The 20597-nt window shown below is 37.7% G+C and overlaps 1 protein-coding gene across 5 annotated transcripts in view; it reads right to left on the reverse strand.

The window, feature by feature from the left end:
- LOC132111014 (signal-induced proliferation-associated 1-like protein 3) overlaps positions 1–20597 on the reverse strand; it is a 47597-nt gene that overhangs the window by 15003 nt on the left and 11997 nt on the right. For all 5 annotated transcript variants that reach the window (XR_009424713.1, XM_059518202.1, XM_059518188.1 and 2 more), the window contains 9 exons: positions 15681–17287; positions 13619–13743; positions 12085–12273; positions 11386–11560; positions 10851–10954; positions 9764–9921; positions 9058–9661; positions 8076–8350; positions 6512–6874 (listed from right to left, as the gene is read on the reverse strand). Coding sequence is in view for 4 of the 5 variants with exons in the window: in XM_059518202.1 (XP_059374185.1) it covers positions 6512–6874; positions 8076–8350; positions 9058–9661; positions 9764–9921; positions 10851–10954; positions 11386–11560; positions 12085–12273; positions 13619–13743; positions 15681–16800 (3113 nt within the window). In the remaining variant the exon portion in view is untranslated. The remainder of the gene's footprint in view (positions 1–6511; positions 6875–8075; positions 8351–9057; positions 9662–9763; positions 9922–10850; positions 10955–11385; positions 11561–12084; positions 12274–13618; positions 13744–15680; positions 17288–20597) is intronic.

Below are 20597 nucleotides of genomic sequence, written 5' to 3' on the forward strand. Positions count from 1 at the left end.
TGACTTAATTTTCTTGTTATCTCGACATAACCAGTTTATTTCTCATTATGACTTATTTTCTCGTTATAACGACTTAATTTTCTCGTTATCTCGACATAACCAGAGTTGTTTTCTCGTTATAACGACTTAATTTTCTCGTTATCTCGACATAACCAGAGTTGTTTTCTCGTTATAATGACTTAATTTTCTCGTTATCTCGACATAACCAGAGTTTATTTCTCGTTATAATGACTTAATTTTCTTGTTATCTCGACATAACCAGAGTTTATTTCTCTTTATAATGACTTAATTTTCTCGTTATCTCGACATAACCAGAGTTGTTTTCTCGTTATAATGACTTAATTTTCTTGTTATCTCGACATAACCAGAGTTGTTTTCTCGTTATAATGACTTAATTTTCTTGTTATCTCGACATAACCAGAGTTGTTTTCTCGTTATAACGACTTAATTTTTTATCATTATCTCGACATAACCAGAGTTGTTTTGTAGTTGTAACGACTTAATTTTCTCGTTATCTCGACATAACCAGAGTTCTTTTCTCGTTATAACGACTTAATCTTCTCGTTATCTCGACATAACCAGAGTTGTTTTCTCGTTATAACGACTTAATTTTCTCGTTATCTCAACATAACCAGAGTTTATTTCTCGTTATGACTTAATTTTCTTGTTATCTCGACATAACCAGTTTATTTCTCATTATAATGACTTATTTTCTCGTTATAACGACTTAATTTTCTCGTTATCTCGACATAACCAGAGTTGTTTTCTCGTTATAACGACTTAATTTTCTCGTTATCTCAACATAACCAGAGTTTATTTCTCTTTATAATGACTTAATTTTCTCGTTATCTCGACATAACCAGAGTTGTTTTCTCATTATGACTTAATTTTCTTGTTATCTCGACATAACCAGAGTTGTTTTCTCGTTATAATGACTTAATTTTCTCGTTATCTCGACATAACCAAAGTTGTTTTCTCGTTATAATGACTTAATTTTTTATCATTATCTCGACATAACCAGAGTTGTTTTCTCGTTATAACGACTTAATTTTTTATCATTATCTCGACATAACCAGAGTTGTTTTGTAGTTGTAACGACTTAATTTTCTCATTATCTCGACATAACCAGAGTTGTTTTCTCGTTATAACGACTTAATTTTCTCGTTATCTCAACATAACCAGAGTTTATTTCTCGTTATAATGACTTAATTTTCTTGTTATCTCGACATAACCAGTTTATTTCTCATTATGACTTATTTTCTCGTTATAACGACTTAATTTTCTCGTTATCTCGACATAACCAGAGTTGTTTTCTCGTTATAACGACTTAATTTTCTCGTTATCTCGACATAACCAGAGTTGTTTTCTCGTTATAATGACTTAATTTTCTCGTTATCTCAACATAACCAGAGTTTATTTCTCGTTATAATGACTTAATTTTCTTGTTATCTCGACATAACCAGAGTTTATTTCTCTTTATAATGACTTAATTTTCTCGTTATCTCGACATAACCAGAGTTGTTTTCTCGTTATAATGACTTAATTTTCTTGTTATCTCGACATAACCAGAGTTGTTTTCTCGTTATAATGACTTAATTTTCTTGTTATCTCGACATAACCAGTTTATTTCTCATTATAATGACTTATTTTCTCGTTATAACGACTTAATTTTCTCGTTATCTCGACATAACCAGAGTTGTTTTCTCGTTATAACGACTTAATTTTCTCGTTATCTCAACATAACTAGAGTTGTTTTCTCGTTATAATGACTTAATTTTCTCGTTATCTCAACATAACCAGAGTTTATTTCTCGTTATAATGACTTAATTTTCTTGTTATCTCGACATAACCAGAGTTTATTTCTCTTTATAATGACTTAATTTTCTCGTTATCTCGACATAACCAGAGTTGTTTTCTCATTATGACTTAATTTTCTTGTTATCTCGACATAACCAGAGTTGTTTTCTCGTTATAATGACTTAATTTTCTCGTTATCTCGACATAACCAAAGTTGTTTTCTCGTTATAATGACTTAATTTTTTATCATTATCTCGACATAACCAGAGTTGTTTTCTCGTTATAACGACTTAATTTTTTATCATTATCTCGACATAACCAGAGTTGTTTTGTAGTTGTAACGACTTAATTTTCTCATTATCTCGACATAACCAGAGTTGTTTTCTCGTTATAACGACTTAATTTTCTCGTTATCTCAACATAACCAGAGTTTATTTCTCGTTATAATGACTTAATTTTCTTGTTATCTCGACATAACCAGTTTATTTCTCATTATGACTTATTTTCTCGTTATAACGACTTAATTTTCTCGTTATCTCGACATAACCAGAGTTGTTTTCTCGTTATAACGACTTAATTTTCTCGTTATCTCGACATAACCAGAGTTGTTTTCTCGTTATAATGACTTAATTTTCTCGTTATCTCAACATAACCAGAGTTTATTTCTCGTTATAATGACTTAATTTTCTTGTTATCTCGACATAACCAGAGTTTATTTCTCTTTATAATGACTTAATTTTCTCGTTATCTCGACATAACCAGAGTTGTTTTCTCGTTATAATGACTTAATTTTCTTGTTATCTCGACATAACCAGAGTTGTTTTCTCGTTATAATGACTTAATTTTCTTGTTATCTCGACATAACCAGAGTTGTTTTCTCGTTATAATGACTTAATTTTCTCGTTATCTCGACATAACCAGTTTATTTCTCATTATAATGACTTAATTTTCTCATTATCTCAAATAACCATAGCTGTTTTCTCGTTATAATGACTTAATTTTCTCATTATCTCGACATGACCAGCGTTGTTTTCTCGTTATAATGACTTATTTTCTCATTATCTCGACATAACCAGAGTTGTTTTCTCGTTATAACGACTCAATTTTCTTATCTCGACATAAACAGAGTTGTTTTCTCGTTATAACGACTTAATTTTCTCGTTATCTCGACATAACCAGAGTTGTTTTCTCGTTATACCGACTTAATTTTCCCATTGTCACAAGTTAATTTTCTTTAACTAAAACTAAAATAATGAAATGTATTTATTTTATATATTTTTTATAAAAATTTTATGAAATAAATATTATAAATTAGGGTTAGTAAATATTAGATGAACACTTAAAATTATCTCGAAAATTGTAGTAGATTTAGTCATTTAATTTAAGAAAAATATTAGTTTTAATAATTTTGGTGTAAAAAAAAAGTATGTTGCTTTAATGCCTAACTGGAATAAAATAAGTTGAAATACTAAAATTAATATAAATAAAATAAAAATAAATTAAAGACAAATATATTACAAAAAATAAAAAAAGACATTGTTAAACTACTTACACTACAAGTAATCCATCTCGCAAATCTCCGCTCTCTACCCAACAAAACGGACGAACTGCTTCTGCTCTCTCGGACAAATAAGGATTTCTCTCACTCTGCTGCTCTGTGTTTCACGGAAACCTGGCTGAATGACGCCATACCGGACAGCGCACTCCATCTGCCGGGCTTTCAGCTGTTTAGAGCGGATCGCGACGCAGAATCAACGGGGAAATCGCGCGGCGGCGGGACATGCTTTTACATCAATGAACGGTGGTGTACAGATGTAACTGTATTAAAGAAGATGTGCTGTCCTGATCTAGAAACGCAGTTTATCAACTGCAAGCCGTTCTATTCGCCGCGGGAGTTTCACTCGTTCATTCTGGTTAGTGTTTACATCCCTCCTCAAGCTCAAGTAAGTCTGGCTTTACAGAAACTCGCTGATCAGATCACAGACACAGAACAACAACACCCGGACTCTGTTTTAATCATTCTTGGGGACTTTAATAAAGCCAATCTCTCCCGTGAACTGCCAAAATACAGACAGCATGTTACCTGTCCCACCAGAGACAGTAATATACTGGATCACTGTTACACCACAATAAAGGATGCATATCACTCTGTTCCACGAGCAGCTTTGGGACGTTCTGATCACTGTCTGGTTCATCTTATACCGACCTACAAGCAGAAACTTAAATCTGCTAAACCTGTAGTAAAGACTGTGAAGAGATGGACCAGCGAAACAGAGCAGGATTTACAATCTTGTTTTGACATCACAGACTGGAGCGTTTTTGAAGCTGCTACCACCGATCTGGACGAACTCACAGAGACCGTAACATCCTATATTAGTTTCTGTGAGGATATATGCATTCCTACCAGGACTTATTTAACATTCAACAATGATAAGCCATGGTTTACAGTAAAACTCAGACACCTTCGTCAGGCCAAAGAGGATGCCTACAGAAATGGGGACAGGGTCTTGTACAATCAGGCCAGGAACACACTGAACAAAGAGATTAGAGCGGCTAAAAAGACCTACGCTAAAAAGTTGGAAGACCAGTTTACTTCCAACGACTCTACTTCAGTTTGGAGAGGACTGAGAGCCATCACAAACTACAAGACACCACCCCCTTGCACTGAGGCTAATCAACGACTTGCTAACGACCTGAATGAGTTTTATAGTAGATTTGAAACCCCCAACACCCACTCTGACCATCTCCCTACACAACCATTAACACCTCCTGCAATCCCCCTCTCCATACCTCCTGCTCTTCAAATCTGTGAAGATGATGTGCGCCAGGTCTTCAAGAAAAACAAAAGAAGAAAAGCACCAGGCCCAGATGGCGTTACACCAGCCTGTCTGAAAACCTGTGCTGACCAGCTGGCCCCCATCTTTTCACAGATCTTCAACAGATCTCTGGAGTTGTGTGAAGTGCCTTCCTGCTTCAAACGCTCAACCATAATCCCCATTCCAAAGAAACCCAAGATAACAGGACTTAACGACTACAGACCTGTGGCTCTAACGTCTGTCGTCATGAAGTCGTTTGAAAAACTGGTTCTGGCTTATCTGAAGGACATCACTGGACCCTTACTAGACCCCCTGCAGTTTGCGTACCGAGCAAACAGGTCCGTGGATGATGCAATCAACATGGCATTGCACTTCATCCTGCAACATCTGGACAAAACAGGGACTTATGTGAGGATCCTGTTTGTGGACTTTAGTTCGGCTTTCAACACCATCATCCCAACAACCCTCCAGACCAAACTGACCCAGCTCTCTGTTCCTAGCTCTATCTGTCAGTGGATCACCAGCTTTCTGACAGATAGGCAACAGTTAGTGAGACTGGGGAAATTCATGTCAAACAGCTGCTCCACCAACACTGGTGCCCCTCAGGGATGTGTTCTCTCCCCTCTGCTCTTCTCCCTGTACACCAACGACTGCACCTCTAAAGACCCCTCTGTCAAGCTCCTGAAGTTTGCAGACGACACTACAGTCATCGGCCTCATCCAGGACGGTGACGAGTCTGCTTACAGACAGGAGGTTGAGCAGCTGGCTGTCTGGTGCAGTCTTAACAACCTGGAGCTGAACACGCTCAAAACAGTGGAGATGACTGTGGACTTTAGGAGAAACCCCCCTGCACTTTCCCCACTCACCATCATGAACAGCACTGTGGCTGCAGTGGAGTCATTCAGATTCCTGGGAACCACCATCTCTCAGGACCTGAAGTGGGACAATCACATTGGCTCCATTGTGAAAAAAGCCCAACAAAGGTTGTACTTCCTTCGCCAGCTGAGGAAGTTTAACCTGCCACAGGAGCTGCTGAAACAGTTCTACTCAGCCGTCATTGAGTCAGTCCTGTGTACTTCAATTACTGTCTGGTTTGGTTCAGCTACAAAATCAGATATCAGAAGACTACAGAGAACTGTTCGGACTGCTGAAAGGATTATTGGTGCTCCCCTGCCCACCCTCCAAGAACTGTACACATCCAGAGTGAGGAAAAGGACTCAGAAAATCACTCTGGATCCCTCACATCCAAGTCACCCCATCTTTGAACTTTTGCCATCTGGCCGGCGCCTCAGAGCCGCAAATACAAGAACAGCAAGGCACAAGAATAGTTTCTTCCCCCAGGCAATCTACCTCATGAACAGTTAAATGTTTCCCACTTAAACTTATGCAAAAATGTGCAATATCCTTATATTTATTTGTTACCCCTCCATCCTAGAACATTCCTGCATCTCACTCAATCCTATTCCATTATCATTTATAGCACAATTGTTTATACACTTATTTATTTGCCAATTTGTAAATCTCCTGTAAATTGTTTTTTTTTTTTTTTTTTTTTTTTTTTTTTTTTTTTTGTCTGTGTGTTGTTGTCTCTGTTTACTGGAAGCTTATGTCACTAAAACAAATTCCTTGTATGCGCAAGCATACTTGGCAATAAAGCTCTTTCTGATTCTGATTCTGATTCTGATTCTGATTCTGAAGTAATGCAAACTGAAAATACAAAACGTATAAAACCTACTTCAAAACTCTGATAAAAACTATAATAACATATAAATAATAGTAAATTAACAGTTGCAGAAAGGTCAATTTGAACCCAGATTTAATCTGTTTGTTAAAGAGTAAACAGTTCATTTTTAGAGTGAAATCCGAAGCAGACAAACAGAACAGAGAGAACTGCATACTCTTCGATGATGTTCTGGTACGGAGCGTGTGCTTCTAGCGAGTAGCTCCGTGTGAGAGAGACGGGGGTGACTTCAGGGCTCTGGCTCTTCATGTTGTCCTGCAGGGAAGTGGCCCGTAAGAGAGGCAGGCTGGGTGGAGAGAGCAGCGAATCGGTTTCCATGGGCTCCGGAAATCCAATCTCCTGCTTTAGAGTTTCACAGTCTGTCATCTTATTTTCAATCTGTTTCTTCTCCTCTTTCTCCCCTCCGCCTCCATCAACCTCATCGTCGTCGTCATCCAGAACCCAGGCCTCGCCTGACTGTCCCTCTCCGGATTTGCTCTCCGCGTCCTGGATGGCCTTCTGGTAAAGCTCAGAGAAACTCCTGAAGTCAGAAAAATAAAACAAGAACAATGGGAAAAGAAAGTGAAGAACAACAAACAAAGTTTGAGCTCATTTATTTCAGCGTACACATTTCACTGTTAGTCATGGATGAAAAGATCAATCCTGCTATTTTGGTTTTCTTTTTTGAAGTATATTACATAATCAAAGACTTACATAAATCATGCTGAGTAAGTCGCTGTATATAGGATTTGAAAAAAGTGCAGTTTTAACCCACGATCTGTGTGTGTTGGTTTGGATCAATAAGCATTATGAGAGTTGAATACATTTGAGCAGATGGTGAAACACTGGTCACTTCTTATAACAATTCATTTATTTGCTCCCTCCCTCTTTCTATCCATCTGTTTCCCTCCCTAGGGACATATATGACAAAATATACTATACAAATACATAGGTACAAAAATATATTGATAGATTAAGCATTATATTAATTGTTAGTCCACAACAAAATGTTGTCAGCCTAATTATTTTCACTACCATTCAGAAGCTGAGGGTCTTTAAATAAATGAATAAATAAAACATTTGTGGAATTAAACTGCTCAGAAGTAACAGTAAATACATTAATAATGTTACAAATGATTCTATTCAAAGCATCCTTAAACATGTATCACAGTTTCCACAAAAATATGAAGCATAAAAAACTGTTTTCAACATTGTCTGTAATAAGAAATATCAATAATTGAGCATCAATAATAATTGTTAATAACTGAGCAGTAAATCAGCGTATTAGAATTATAAGGCGTATAAGGATCATGTGACACTGAAGACTGGATCAATTATGTTGAAAATTCATCTTTGATCACAGGATTAAATATAATTTTACAATACATCCACATAGAAAGCAGTTCTTTTAAATCATTTTTTTTTCAAAGAATTAATGTTTTACTGTATTTTTGATCGAAAAAATTCAGCGTTGGTTTATGGAATCTTGTTTCCGCCACGGGATAAAAAACAACAAAAAAAAGAAAAATGTTTTCTTTCAAAACATAAAAAACGTAAACTTTTTAGCGGTGGTTTTAAACGGGATACACATTACATTTACCATTATTAATTACATGATCAACAGTGCTCCACTCCCACAGCCCACTTCTCTCTCAAAATTACTGCAGTGTATGCATTCTTTACCTCATCCCTCCATTTTATCCTCCTTCCTTCACACACAAATAACCCGTCACCTCTATTACCTGCGTGGTTTTCCGTTCTCGTCTGGAGGAATGACTGTGATGTGGATCTTTTGAGCCGTGCGGAGGAGTCGGCTCCGCTCTTCCAGGCTGAGGTGCACCAGGACCTGCCCACAGAGACGAACCACACGAGCCCCCAGCTGCAGCCCACCGCTCTCCGCGTATCCGAACCGCTGGAGCTCTGTTACAAATCCTTCCTCGCTCATCAGGAAGCCCGGCTGGCCGACACCGTCCCGCAGGGGAATGACCTCACGTGCCTCACACCCTCGAGTCACCAGCTGCGAAGAAGTTCAGGAGCATCAGGTTAAAACAGCATACAGCATATCTTAAAGAGATCCAAGTCGTAACACTGAGCACTGAATCAGTTTCATTCATCAGAGGACCAGATATGCCACTGTAATGGCTCATTAAATAAAGTAAATTGTAGATCTGTGCTGCTCGAGCCACAAACTGATTCAGACAGTTCAGTGTGATTCGGTGAACTGGTTCATCCAGTTCACTTAAAAGAGCCGGTTTAAAAGAATGATTTGGACATCACTATGGACTGTTTGCCTGAGGCTCTGGATTACAGGTAATAATGTTGTAAATAATGTTCAGTTTCCCGCACAGACTGATTGTTTCGCTTCATAAGACCTCAATATATCGTCTGGATCTCCGAGTAATAATTTTGTCTTGAGTGTATATGCTTTTTTTAATTATTATCGGTAGTGACGGTAGTCATTGACTTGCATTTTATGAATCCCCAAGGACCACGGTTTCAGCTAAAAATCTTCTTTCCTGTTCTACTGAAGAAAAAAACTTGGATGGCCTGAGGATGAGTATATTAACAGCAATTTTTAATTTCCGGGTGAAATATTCCTTTAAATACAAACAAACAGCAAGGTACACGTTCTATTAAACATGAAATTGGAAGTAGAAAGGCTTAAATAGTGTAAAATCTTGTAAAAGTGTACTCCAATATTTTCACATATACATTAAATCTCACCTCCAGCCTTTGGACAACCTCCTTAATATCCTCAACTTGACTTTCCGACGTCGTGACAGTCACCGCCTCGCCTCTCTCGTAGAAGATATCCAGGGAAGGGCCACCCTGAGCTCCAGACTCAGTCACGGCCTTCCAGCCGATCACATCGCGGCAGCTGCAGTTGAATATGACGGTTCGCGTGGATCGCTCTATGAGCACGACCGACTCCGCTGACACACCGAGCAGACAGGAAAGGCTCAGACCATTGTTCTCGCCATCCTGAACGACGGTGACGGCCCACACTAAAGCACCTGCGCTGTGAAGCTCCGCACCTTTAGCTCCCTTCAGCTTCTCTTTGCGCTTCCCACCCAGCGACAGCAAGGGGAATTTGGTGGAAGAATCAATGGGCGTTGTGGTGACGTAGTTCTCCGCCAGGTCTTTCAGGTACTCCTGCCGCGTACGTGTGGCCATAGAGCGAAATTTCTCTGATTTCTCTGCCGCATTCTCTGCATTAATGGCTTTGGCGAGGAGAAAGTCCCGGAAGGCAGGAGAGCGTGGGAAGCGTGCACCTTTAGGGAAGAGAGGACCAAAGAGAGGGATGTCCTTGGAACGAGTTACTGCAACTCTGAGAAGGGTGGAGATAAAGACATGTTACATTAGACATTTTATTAAACATTTTATTTAAAATGTTTTCTTTTCCTTCAGCTCTTTTTGTCTGCTCTCTTACCTGTAATAGGTGTTTTCAGTGCAGGGCTCATGTACTCGGACAATGATGAACACATGCTGAAAGTGAGAACGGATGGCTTTGGGAGTGAAGGGTAAAGCACCTGGCTCCTGGAAGACTATAGTGATGATATCATTCCCTATGTGTCTCTTCCTCAGTAACTAAAAGAGAGACAGAAAAAAACAATGCATCGTCTTAAATGAAAAGTGCAGTATACTGAAGCCATCGGACCCCTGTGAAAAAGAAGGGTGCATAATTCTACTGATTGTGCATTTGTAATGTTTAAAAAAAAAAAAAAAAAAAAAAAAAAAAAAAAATATATATATATATATATATATATATATATATATATATATATATACTGTATATATAAATTGTAATATAAACTTGAATATAATATTAATGAAATAAAATGCCACTTAAGTGACTTAAAAATAGACAGTTTTTTAACACACTTAAGTACACTTTTAAAGCACTTTTAATAATGTCAAATTAAAACTTTTTCTTTGACGTGTTGAATAACATACTAAAGAACAGGCAAAGTAGGCCTACTATTATACTTCTAACTGTCCGTGTTACATATTACAATTAAAGTTAATACATTTTTAAATGTACTAAATTGCAGCTTCATCATCACAAATATGTAATTACAAATATATTTAAATACATAACATACAAGTTTCATTTAAATGACATTAAAGTATATTTTATTTATTATACATGCTTGTCAGTACATTCAGCAGTGCTTTAGCCATATTTCATAGACAACAGAGTTATTATATTAATTGTAAATATGTACTTAAGTGATACTTAAGCTTTTCAAAAAAGCAGCCTGGTTTTCAGCTAACTGCATTTAATATACAATTAAACTATAATACATTTCCATTTAATACTAATTAACATGCATCTATGAGTCTGAAAACACAACATTCAGTTCACACTTAAGTAGATTCTTTTAAAGTACTCTATTTCTGCAATAAGTATATATATTTTGCACAAGGGGAGACATGCTGATTCATATCATTGCGCTATTGATATACTGCAAGGGGTGCTCAGTTTTAATGGGATGCTCTAGGGTTGTGTAGATTACCTGTTGTGTATTGTTGGCTGTGTATGGAAGCATGGTGGAGACATGGAACATAACCTCGTAATCCTGATAGCGAGTATACAGTGAGTGTGTACCAGTGGAGTCAGCTGCAAATAAACACATAAACACTATCACACACCCAATCAAAATCTGGAATTGTCACTCCGTACAGTTTTCTTTCTATTTTCTTTTAAATGTTTTTGAAGGAAGTCTCTTATGCTCACCAAGGCTGCATTTATTTAATCAAAAATACAGTAAAAACAGGAATATTGTGAAATATTATTCGAATTTTAAATAAAAGTTTTGTTTAAATATATTGTAAAATTTTATTTATTCCTGTGAACAAAATATAAACACCGAGTTTATGTGCAAAACTTTTGAATTTACATTTATTTTTTCATGGAACAATTATAAAAAAGAAAAATAAACAATATTGTAATTACATTCTACTTATATACAACACATGCAATAAAATTAATATTATTGTACTATGGTGCAATTATATGCAGACTGACTGCATGCTGAGTTTTGGTCTCACTTTTGGTGTCTAGTTGAGCTCTGTATTTCTCCCAGCCTTTGAGTCGTACTCGCTCTCCAAGAAGGTCCAGAAACTCATCAAACTCTGGTCCGGCGCTCTCATTGTTATACATATCCTCTTCAGTACTCTGTCCTGCTCTGCAGTACATAATGCCCACCTTATGCTGGAAATTCAACTTTATACACACATAAAACACACATTAACAGGGATGAAATTACAGTAACTTTTCCAACTTGATTTTTTACACACACAACATCATTCTTCCTCATTTTGTCACTAAGCCAGTTTCACATTGTAATCACATTGAATGCACAAGTGTAGGTGCACAATTGCAAAAGTATATATTATACTACAAGGTATATACATTTAACTTTTTAACATTTTATCTATTTGTCAGTGCATTTATCAGATGCATTTATCATTCACTTTGCAAAAGCAATTCGTCATAGAGTCAACCAGGATCATTAGACAACTAAAATATGAAGCAAGGATTAGAGGAGGAGAAATGCATTGAGGAACAGCACTTGTCAAGCCAGTTCATGTGACTTTGTGTTTGAAATAGGTGTTGCACCAACTCTCCCCCTCTATCTATATATTCACAATATAATATTTTAAGATGTCTGTTGCATCACTTTTTCTAGCCTATCAGTAACTTGTAAACACAAGCTGTCAGTTGTGCAGAACTACAGAAACTCTTACCCCCTGCTCATCCAGTTTGAGGAGCGTGTCTTTGACTTTAGGGGATGTGGAGGCTAGTCTGAGGCAATGTAGGTTGAGATCGGGCAAAATAAACTCCAGCAGTCTCTTGGGTGAAAGGCCACGTGGCGTGGTGTGGCGCGCTGCGGAGGGAACAGACTCCTCCAGGATCGAACCTCTCAGGGTCTTCAGCTGCAGGAAAACAGCAGGGACCAATTAATTAATGAGTGCAAAAGATATAATGTAGACTTAAAGGGGTCATGTCATATATTTATTTTTATATTTATTTTTCCCCTGAGGTCCATAATCCAATGCAGATTGATAAGAATCACATTGATTTACAAGTCAATTTCATCTTACTTTTAGACCAAATAAAGCGTCTGCACAAAAATTCTATCATGAGAACTCTCTGAAGATTTTAGCATGGTATTGGATATGACAATGCTAATGTATTTGGTCTTAGCGGAATAGATCTGCTACGCTGCTGCTGCTGCTGAATTGCTGCTGCTGTTGGTTATTGCTGTAAGTGTAGATTATTAGGGCCTTTCGCACCACTTTAGTTCCAGAACTAAATGTACATGTAATGTCTCTGAAATAGGAGCTAATGTGGCTCCTACTAAAATCGCATCTATTTCCAGCATTGCCCAAAAGTGGGTAGTCCCACAATTAGTTCTGGTACTATGAAAAGGTTCTGGCAGTGCGAAAGGCCCTATTGCTGCTGCTGCTGCTTCAAGTACAGGAACTTGCTACTGCCAATATGGTGCTGTGAGTATTTGAGGCATACTGCTGCTGCACAAATAGCATATAAAATAACCCGTAGCAGATTTATACAGGTGGAGCTGGGGAAGGTGGAGGGATTCAGAGGAACTCTGAAAGCGCGCTGCAATGCTCAAGCGAATGCTAATCAGTCATTTAAATGTAAAGCAGCAAGCTCATTGGCTGCATATGCAATGGGAACCAGTCAGCTTAGTCATTTAGTGCTAAGAATATCATCAGTTACATTCAGCACCCATTGCCTGCGCATCTAGAGTTTCGTTATAGATCTTAGTATTTATTTATTTAGTTTATTCTCAGCTTTGGCCTCTGAATAAAATTGAGGTATTTTTTAATCCTTTTTCAGCTTTATATTCTTTAATAATATAAGAACCATAAAAGCCTGATTTAACAATTATGATACTATTTTGCCTACCAATGTAATGTAATTTTGCATTTGTAAATATATTAATGTAATTAATATTGATTAATAATGTAATGTTCTAATTTAGATTTTTTTTTTTTAAATAAAATGAAAAGTGCCATTTGTGTAAAAACATTGTGATCATCTCTGATTTATTTCAAGCAAAATCAAAAGCAGGGAGTGGGTGGAAAATTGTCTTATTTCTGACCACTGTTATAGAAAACGTGTAAAGCATTATAAGTGAACCCTTAAGGAAAAAATAAAAATGCTAAAAAATTATTAGACAACTCCTTTGAATAAATAGGTGCTTTTTTTAAACTTTTTTGATGACTTCTGTGTGTGAGAGAGTGATATATTTACTTCAGTGGTCCTGAAAATGATTCTGTAGTTGTACTGGGACCCACTTGATCCCTCTTTTTCCTCCCTGCGGAAACTGACGGCCACCGGCCCCAAACGCTCGTCCATGCCAAAGAAATTCTGATGGTCTGGAAAAAAAGATTGAAATGAAGATTTTAACAATTCATACGAAATGCTAATTAATAAATAAATGTGAAAGCAAGTGAAACACTAGAATACTGAACACTAGAAAAAGAGGAACTATGATTGAGTAACCTTTAACGAGTCATGACTAAGATGAACAAACATGCATTATGGGTAAACCACTGTCCAACATGTATAATAGTGTCAAGAGTTTGGGTCAATTTTGTTCCACCTGTATTATGAGCTTAAAGTGTTTTTATTCTCTCTCTTTCTCTCTCTCTCTCTCTCAACATTTGCAACTCTACGCTGCTTTTGAATAGCAAATAATTGGGATGCTTGGACATCAGAGCATCAAGGTATAAACTTCATTTAACTTCATATCACAGCCCTTTTCAGAGCTCAAGACAGACTGACAGACGGACAGTAAAAAAAAATAAAAAATAATAATGTCTAATATATCCCCCCTATTAGATTTCTTAGGCAACTATTACTATTTTTTGTTATTTTAATAACTATGTTTTAGTACTTAATGAAAAAGATAAAATATTGTAAATAAACAGATTATGTAACTTTGCGCATTGCATGCTCTGCAATCTTACACTGGCATTTGAGAAATCTGAAGTCTGATTATACTTTGAAGTGCAGAATGAGTCATCAAAATTGCTGAACTGTACTCTTCACACCCCTAGTTTGAGAACCACTGCAGTAACACATACATTGTCTAAAAAAAGTTACTTTTTAATTATGACAAAATAGAATTTTATGTCATAATTAAAAAAAGCAAGGACAGAGTTCCCCTTGTCACATCTAACTAAAGGCAAAACAGACAGTGCTTATACAGTACGCACATACTATTCTGATGACATAATGTGCATCACACATACTGTATGTGGACTCTCGCTTAAGCCTAAAAACCGAAGTGCATTTTGGCCATTCATGTACACGACAACTGCGTTTTGGAGGCCTGAAAACAAAAACTTTTGAAAATGTCTTTCAAAATGCACGTTTTTGAAAATGATACAGTTATCATTTCTGTGTAAACTATGAAAAGGCAAGTTTGTAAAAACGCTGACATCAGTCGCATGCATTTCACAAGTTCAGTCTATAGGAATGTGTATGTAGGCAGATGCATAGTGTTTCTACAAAGTGACATCGCCAACTACTGGCCTGGCATGCATAATACTGTGTGTTTAGTTGTTTTCACGGACCTTCCTTATTTAAAGCACTTGATTCAGAATAGCAACTCGCTAGGAGAGAGCTCCATGACCTGAGAATGCATTTACACTTGGCATTAACATGCGATCACCGTGATCCGGTAAAGCAGATCAGTTCATCAGTCAATCAGGACAGGGCGCATTTACACTTGGAAACATCAAGTGACTTTTATATCTGGATAACTGATCAAATCTCTTACCCGAGCAATATTTATATAATATTCCAATCTGAAGTACATTTACACTTGTCTTTTCAATGTGTATGTGGACAACACCCGGATACAGGTCGCATTGTAAATGCCAAGTGCAAATGCAACCTGAGCAGAGTCAGAAAAGAAAGACACACAAAATGTGAGGAGCAGTGGGTCCCCGAATCCGGAGTTGGGAACCAGTGCCTTAAGGTCCCTTTAAGGTGCCTATGCGTACCTTAGAGTAGTAATACTTGATGTTTTAGTACCCCTTAAGGCATGCATGCACGATCCTGTTTCTGGAGATTGGAACAGGATTGGGAACCCTTGCCTTAGAGTACTACTTTTAGGGGTTAATATAGTGGGAATATGTTCCTTTAAAGGGTACAGGCCCAGTCACAAGCTGTTGTACCCATAAAAGTATGCTTTTTGCACATTTTTCTGAGAGTAAAGTAGACTAAGCAGTGAAAATGAGTATGCAATATGTTTCTTCAAAAAGTGCAAACAAGCTTTGCCACACACATAAACACACACCCTCACCTTTCATGTAAAAGTACTTGTGATAATATCGAGCTCCAAGGTCTGCATGCTCTATGAAGTAGTTACTTTTCCCCTGTGCCTGGACATGGCTTTCTCTGGGCTCCTCTAACACGGACACAGCATTGTTGGGACTCTGAAGACTCCTCCACCTGTGCCTACCAGCCCGCGGCAGGCTGAGCCCCACAGTCTCCTCGCCACCCATCTCATTCCGAAAGTGAGGACAGCTGAGCAGGAGATCATTATCGTTCCCATCTCCTTCATCGAGCAAGGACTGCTCTAAATCTTCCGAGCCAGTCCCGCTTCCCAAGCTGCCCCCTCCGCCCTGAGAAACTGAGGAAGGTATGGATTGTGAAAGTGGACGGAGCTGAGAGGCAGCTGACGCTCCGGACGTGATGTTCTTCTTGCGCCCGATGCTGTCCCGATTGGTTGCAGCCTCCGACAGGTCGAAGAGGATGCTCTGTACGTCATAGTGTGCAAAATTGCGCACCCAAGCACCACCTGGGTCACAGGAAAACTGAGGAGCCTGCGGAGGGGACGATTTAGCCTTCTTACCAAGCCCCTCTGGTTTTGGGGGCTTGACTGGTTTTGATGTGTCTGCTGCTGGAGCACAGTTTCCTTGATACACGCCGTCCACCTCAGGAGGTGCCTCTTGCAGACCCAGCAGAACAAATGGATCTCTGAAGCGCAAGGCACTGGGACTGAGAACACCTCGATCTTCCGAAGCGGGGTCTACAATCTGGGTTTGTCTTTCTAGCGAGGACAGGCTACCGTACTCTCGGTGAAGGAACTCTCCCGGCCCCACAGTCCCAGATTTGTCCCCCCCTACTCGTAGCAACTTCCTCCCGACTTGCCCCACTGAATCCAAATCTCCAAGGGTGACATCACTGTTGCTGCGCTGCATTATGTGTCCACGACCTACTGTCCTCAGATTCAGGGCAGCTGCGCTGGGTGTGACAGTCTCGCTGTTTGTTCCCTCTCCCTCTCTCCTAGGGGGCCATTCTGCCAGGACCCGTGTACGTACACTACCACCATCCTGTTTAGGGTCAAAGTTCACTCTCGCTAGTGTCGGGCGTGGGCTCTGCCTGCGGAACTTGCGGATGAAGAGATCGTCTGATTGCATGATTTGAAGTTGTGGGAAGTTCTCACTTTTCAGTTGCCCTTGCCCCTTTTGTTACACATCCCCACCAAAGAACTGCATCTGTGTGAATAAGGAGTTTTTGGGGAACTCAAGTGACCAACATAAATGTTTCTGTTCTAGCCATGAACACTAAAAATCCCCAGCGCTGCCAGTAGAGCTCCGGTCAATGAATTTCTCATTCACTAAAATATTTCGAATGCTGAGCGCAACCTTCTGCCTTGGAATAAAATAACAGCTGCACAGGCTCCAGAGATGATTTCAATCTCTCTGTAAACATCTTAAGTTCTAACATACAGGATTACTCTCATCATTACTGCTATAGGAAGCATCCAGCAGAATGACTATAATTGCATGTGGACTGACTGAAATTGGATTCCCAGTCAGGTACGCCTCGTTGTGACTCTCTGTTCACGGCTGACCACAAGCTCTGTGCCCTTCAGAGACCCCGGCTGCATCCTCCACTGTATTCCTGAAACACAATGAAACAGGTTATTATTAGTTTGTACGTGATAATAGATGTTTTTTTTCTAAATGACATTGTGTTGCATGGCAGTACATTATATGCTGTGGTAAAATCAGCTGAACCACTTACACTGTACTCTTCATCGATCTTTCCGACTATTACTGGGAACAGTCGGTTTAAGTTATTTATATTAGAGTGGTTTGTTGATTGACTTTAAACAATCACTTACTTATATTAAAAGAGGTCAGATTTTTGTCATGTGGACAAGGTTTAACAATCTGACACTAAGCAGAAAACTACAGTCTGTGTAAAGAAAAAAAAAAGATAATTAGAAAAAAAAAACAAGAAAATAATTGGTGGTTTCTAATGAATCCATTCAATGTTCTGTGTATATGCTCCACTCTAGGGCTGGGTGACATAGCCAAACATATTTTTCTATATCATATATAGATTTACCATTAATGAGGAGAGAAATGCTTTCCATATGTTTGTTAAACCTTGAGAATTAATATAAAAATACGTTTAGCTGCACGGACTAATCTTGGTAACACTTTATTTTAAGGTGTCCTTGTTACATGTTACATGTACTTACTATTATAATAACAATGAATTATGCATAATAACATGTAAGTAACCCTAAGCCAAACCCTAACCCTAACCATATAGTTAGTACATGAAGTTAATTAATATTACTCAGTACTTAAATGTATAATTACACTGTAACAAGTACACCTAAAATAATAGAGTCCCACGAAATCCATTTTATTTTCCACAAAATCTTGTGTTTTCCATTTCCATGATTTTATGATTCAATACAAATTTATAATCAAAAGTTATATCTGATGCAAATTGCAATCAATTCAAAACAAAACATTGCATTTTTATTTTTGTCAAATTAGATGCTTCATAACAGAAGTGTATGAATTAAAACACAGATTAAGAAGGTCTTGGCTTTATGATATTCCTTAGAAATACTAATATTATTACTCTAGGAAGTTCCTTTTAGTACACAAAAGTAATATATCTGTGTCATAATTTCTTCAAGTTAAACCAAACCTTAATTTTGATGGGTTGTCATAAAGATCTTTGATTTCCAGTGTGTATTTGATGGTAGCTTTTCTCAAATAATAACACAGTGAAAAGCTTGTGAAATGACTCAGCTCTGGAGATTAAGTGTTCATGTTCTCATATAGTGAGATGCAGATGCTGAAAACATGCGTCATGTGTGTTCCAGTGTGTGTATCAGACAAAATCATGCCATTCATTAATGCAGAGACACACAAAACATGCAGACTTATTAGCCACAGAGATGACTGGTCCGTTTTATCACTCATCAAAAAGATTACGAATTTCTAATCCAGCTGTCTATTCTAGTGAACCTTCAAATTAAAATGTAAAATGTAATTAAAAGGTGGTGGTCACAGGCCTATTTAAACACCAGCACAAACATGATGTGGTTGCTAAGGTAGAATAGTTTTCATTTTTATACACTTCCTTACTGTCAAAAATAGCACAGACTATGGCGCACATCAGACCACATCCACCCAGCAGACCTGCACAATAGTTGCTCTGCTCACAGGAGGAGGGGGCTTCCTGCAAACTTTGCCAATACATTGGAAAGTACTCATAATATTTGCAACATTTGCCAAGTTTTTTAAGTCCAGGTTGCATGATTTTTGCCTTACTATTTACTCCTGCACACACCCTTTTTCAGGATCTCTAGTCTATCTCTGCACTCTGGTTTGTTGGGGAATGGAGGAAGAGGAAGATTAATATCACAGACATATGCCTGTAGCATGTAGTTTAAATTAAATTAAATTAATGCATTTAGCAGATGCTTTTATCCAAAGCGACTTACAGTGCATTCAGGCTATCAATTTTAACCTATCATGTGTTCCCGGGGAATCGAACCCACAACCTTTGCTCTACCAACTGAGCTACAGGAACAAAAGTTTATTCTGCAAAATTAAATATTATGTGAATTGCCTATTGTGCAAATAAAAAATTAAAATAAAATAAAAACTATGGCAAGCAGTTTTGTATTTTACTGTCACCAGTGTTCTTTGTTGCAATTTAATTTTGACAAAAAATAAAATAAAAAATAATAATAATAAAATCATGACCTTCTATGTCTATCTATCATATTATGATATCTGTAACTTTAAATTGATAAGTACGAATATAATTCTGAATTAACGACTTATATAAAGTTATAAGATTATAACAGAATTACAGTCTAATTTTGTTCTAATTACAGTTATCTACTAGTTAAGTAAATTAAGAATAACCTGAATGTGAGTTTTTTTTGCCTTAATATCATTAGACAGCTCTTGGATTAGACTTGTGAAAAGTCAACTGTAGTTCCCCTTAATCAGTGTAACATATCCATAATTCACTAACATGCTAACTAAACAATACAAAAGAATAAGAATAATATTTTTGTATTATTATTTAGTATTTTTTTTTTGTGCTTTTTTTTTTTTTTTTTTTTGGCATTGTTAAGTTAGCATGTTTGCATGTTAGCACCAGCCAAATTGATGCACTCCCGTCAAAACGGCATTATATATATCTAATTTAGCATTAGCCAGAACTAAATTATGACCGATAATGCTTGGAGCTTTATGATGAATTGGCTTGCCATAGAAGACACTGAAAGAATGTGTTGGTGTTTTGTCCAGATATAAAAACCACTTGAAATTTCAGAAACACAAATCAGAACGTTTGACATGAATGAGGCCATCTGAGGTTCTTGCAAAAATCATTATTATGCAATGAACTTCAAAAGTTTGGTAAATCCACAGTCCTTTATCCCCTTCACAATTCTAAGACAATTTCGAGATTATTTTTTTTAGCTTTAGCCAGTAATGTTTAAAATGAGACCCATTTCATTAAAACTTTCCAAATTAAAGCATAGTCCTTCTTATGTTTTCAACATTTAATCAATGGATGGCTCCACACGCATCCACAGATGTCTGGGCTAAATATCCACTGACCCCAGAACCGCCCTGAATAGAGCATGTCTTTCTCCGCATCGTTTTTGTGCTGATGTGCCGTTTCATCCATGCACTAAATTGCATCCAAATGTCGCTAAAAAGAGGGCAGCGCAATAAGAGCAGTGTGGACGCAAATAATAATCTGCCTGGCTCCGACTCATCAACGCTTAAAATAAAATGAGCGTTTATCTGAGAATTATAACAACAAAGGCTGCTCGCATAGAATAGACGACGATATGAATCATTGCCTGCTACATTTCAGCAATGCCAACCGGAACAGGACAAAGTCACCGAACGAACAAAGAAGCGAGCAGCACATCCTC

The sequence above is a fragment of the Carassius carassius genome, chromosome 2 (assembly GCF_963082965.1).
Source record: "Carassius carassius chromosome 2, fCarCar2.1, whole genome shotgun sequence".
In the NCBI taxonomy this organism is placed as follows: Eukaryota; Metazoa; Chordata; class Actinopteri; order Cypriniformes; family Cyprinidae; genus Carassius; species Carassius carassius.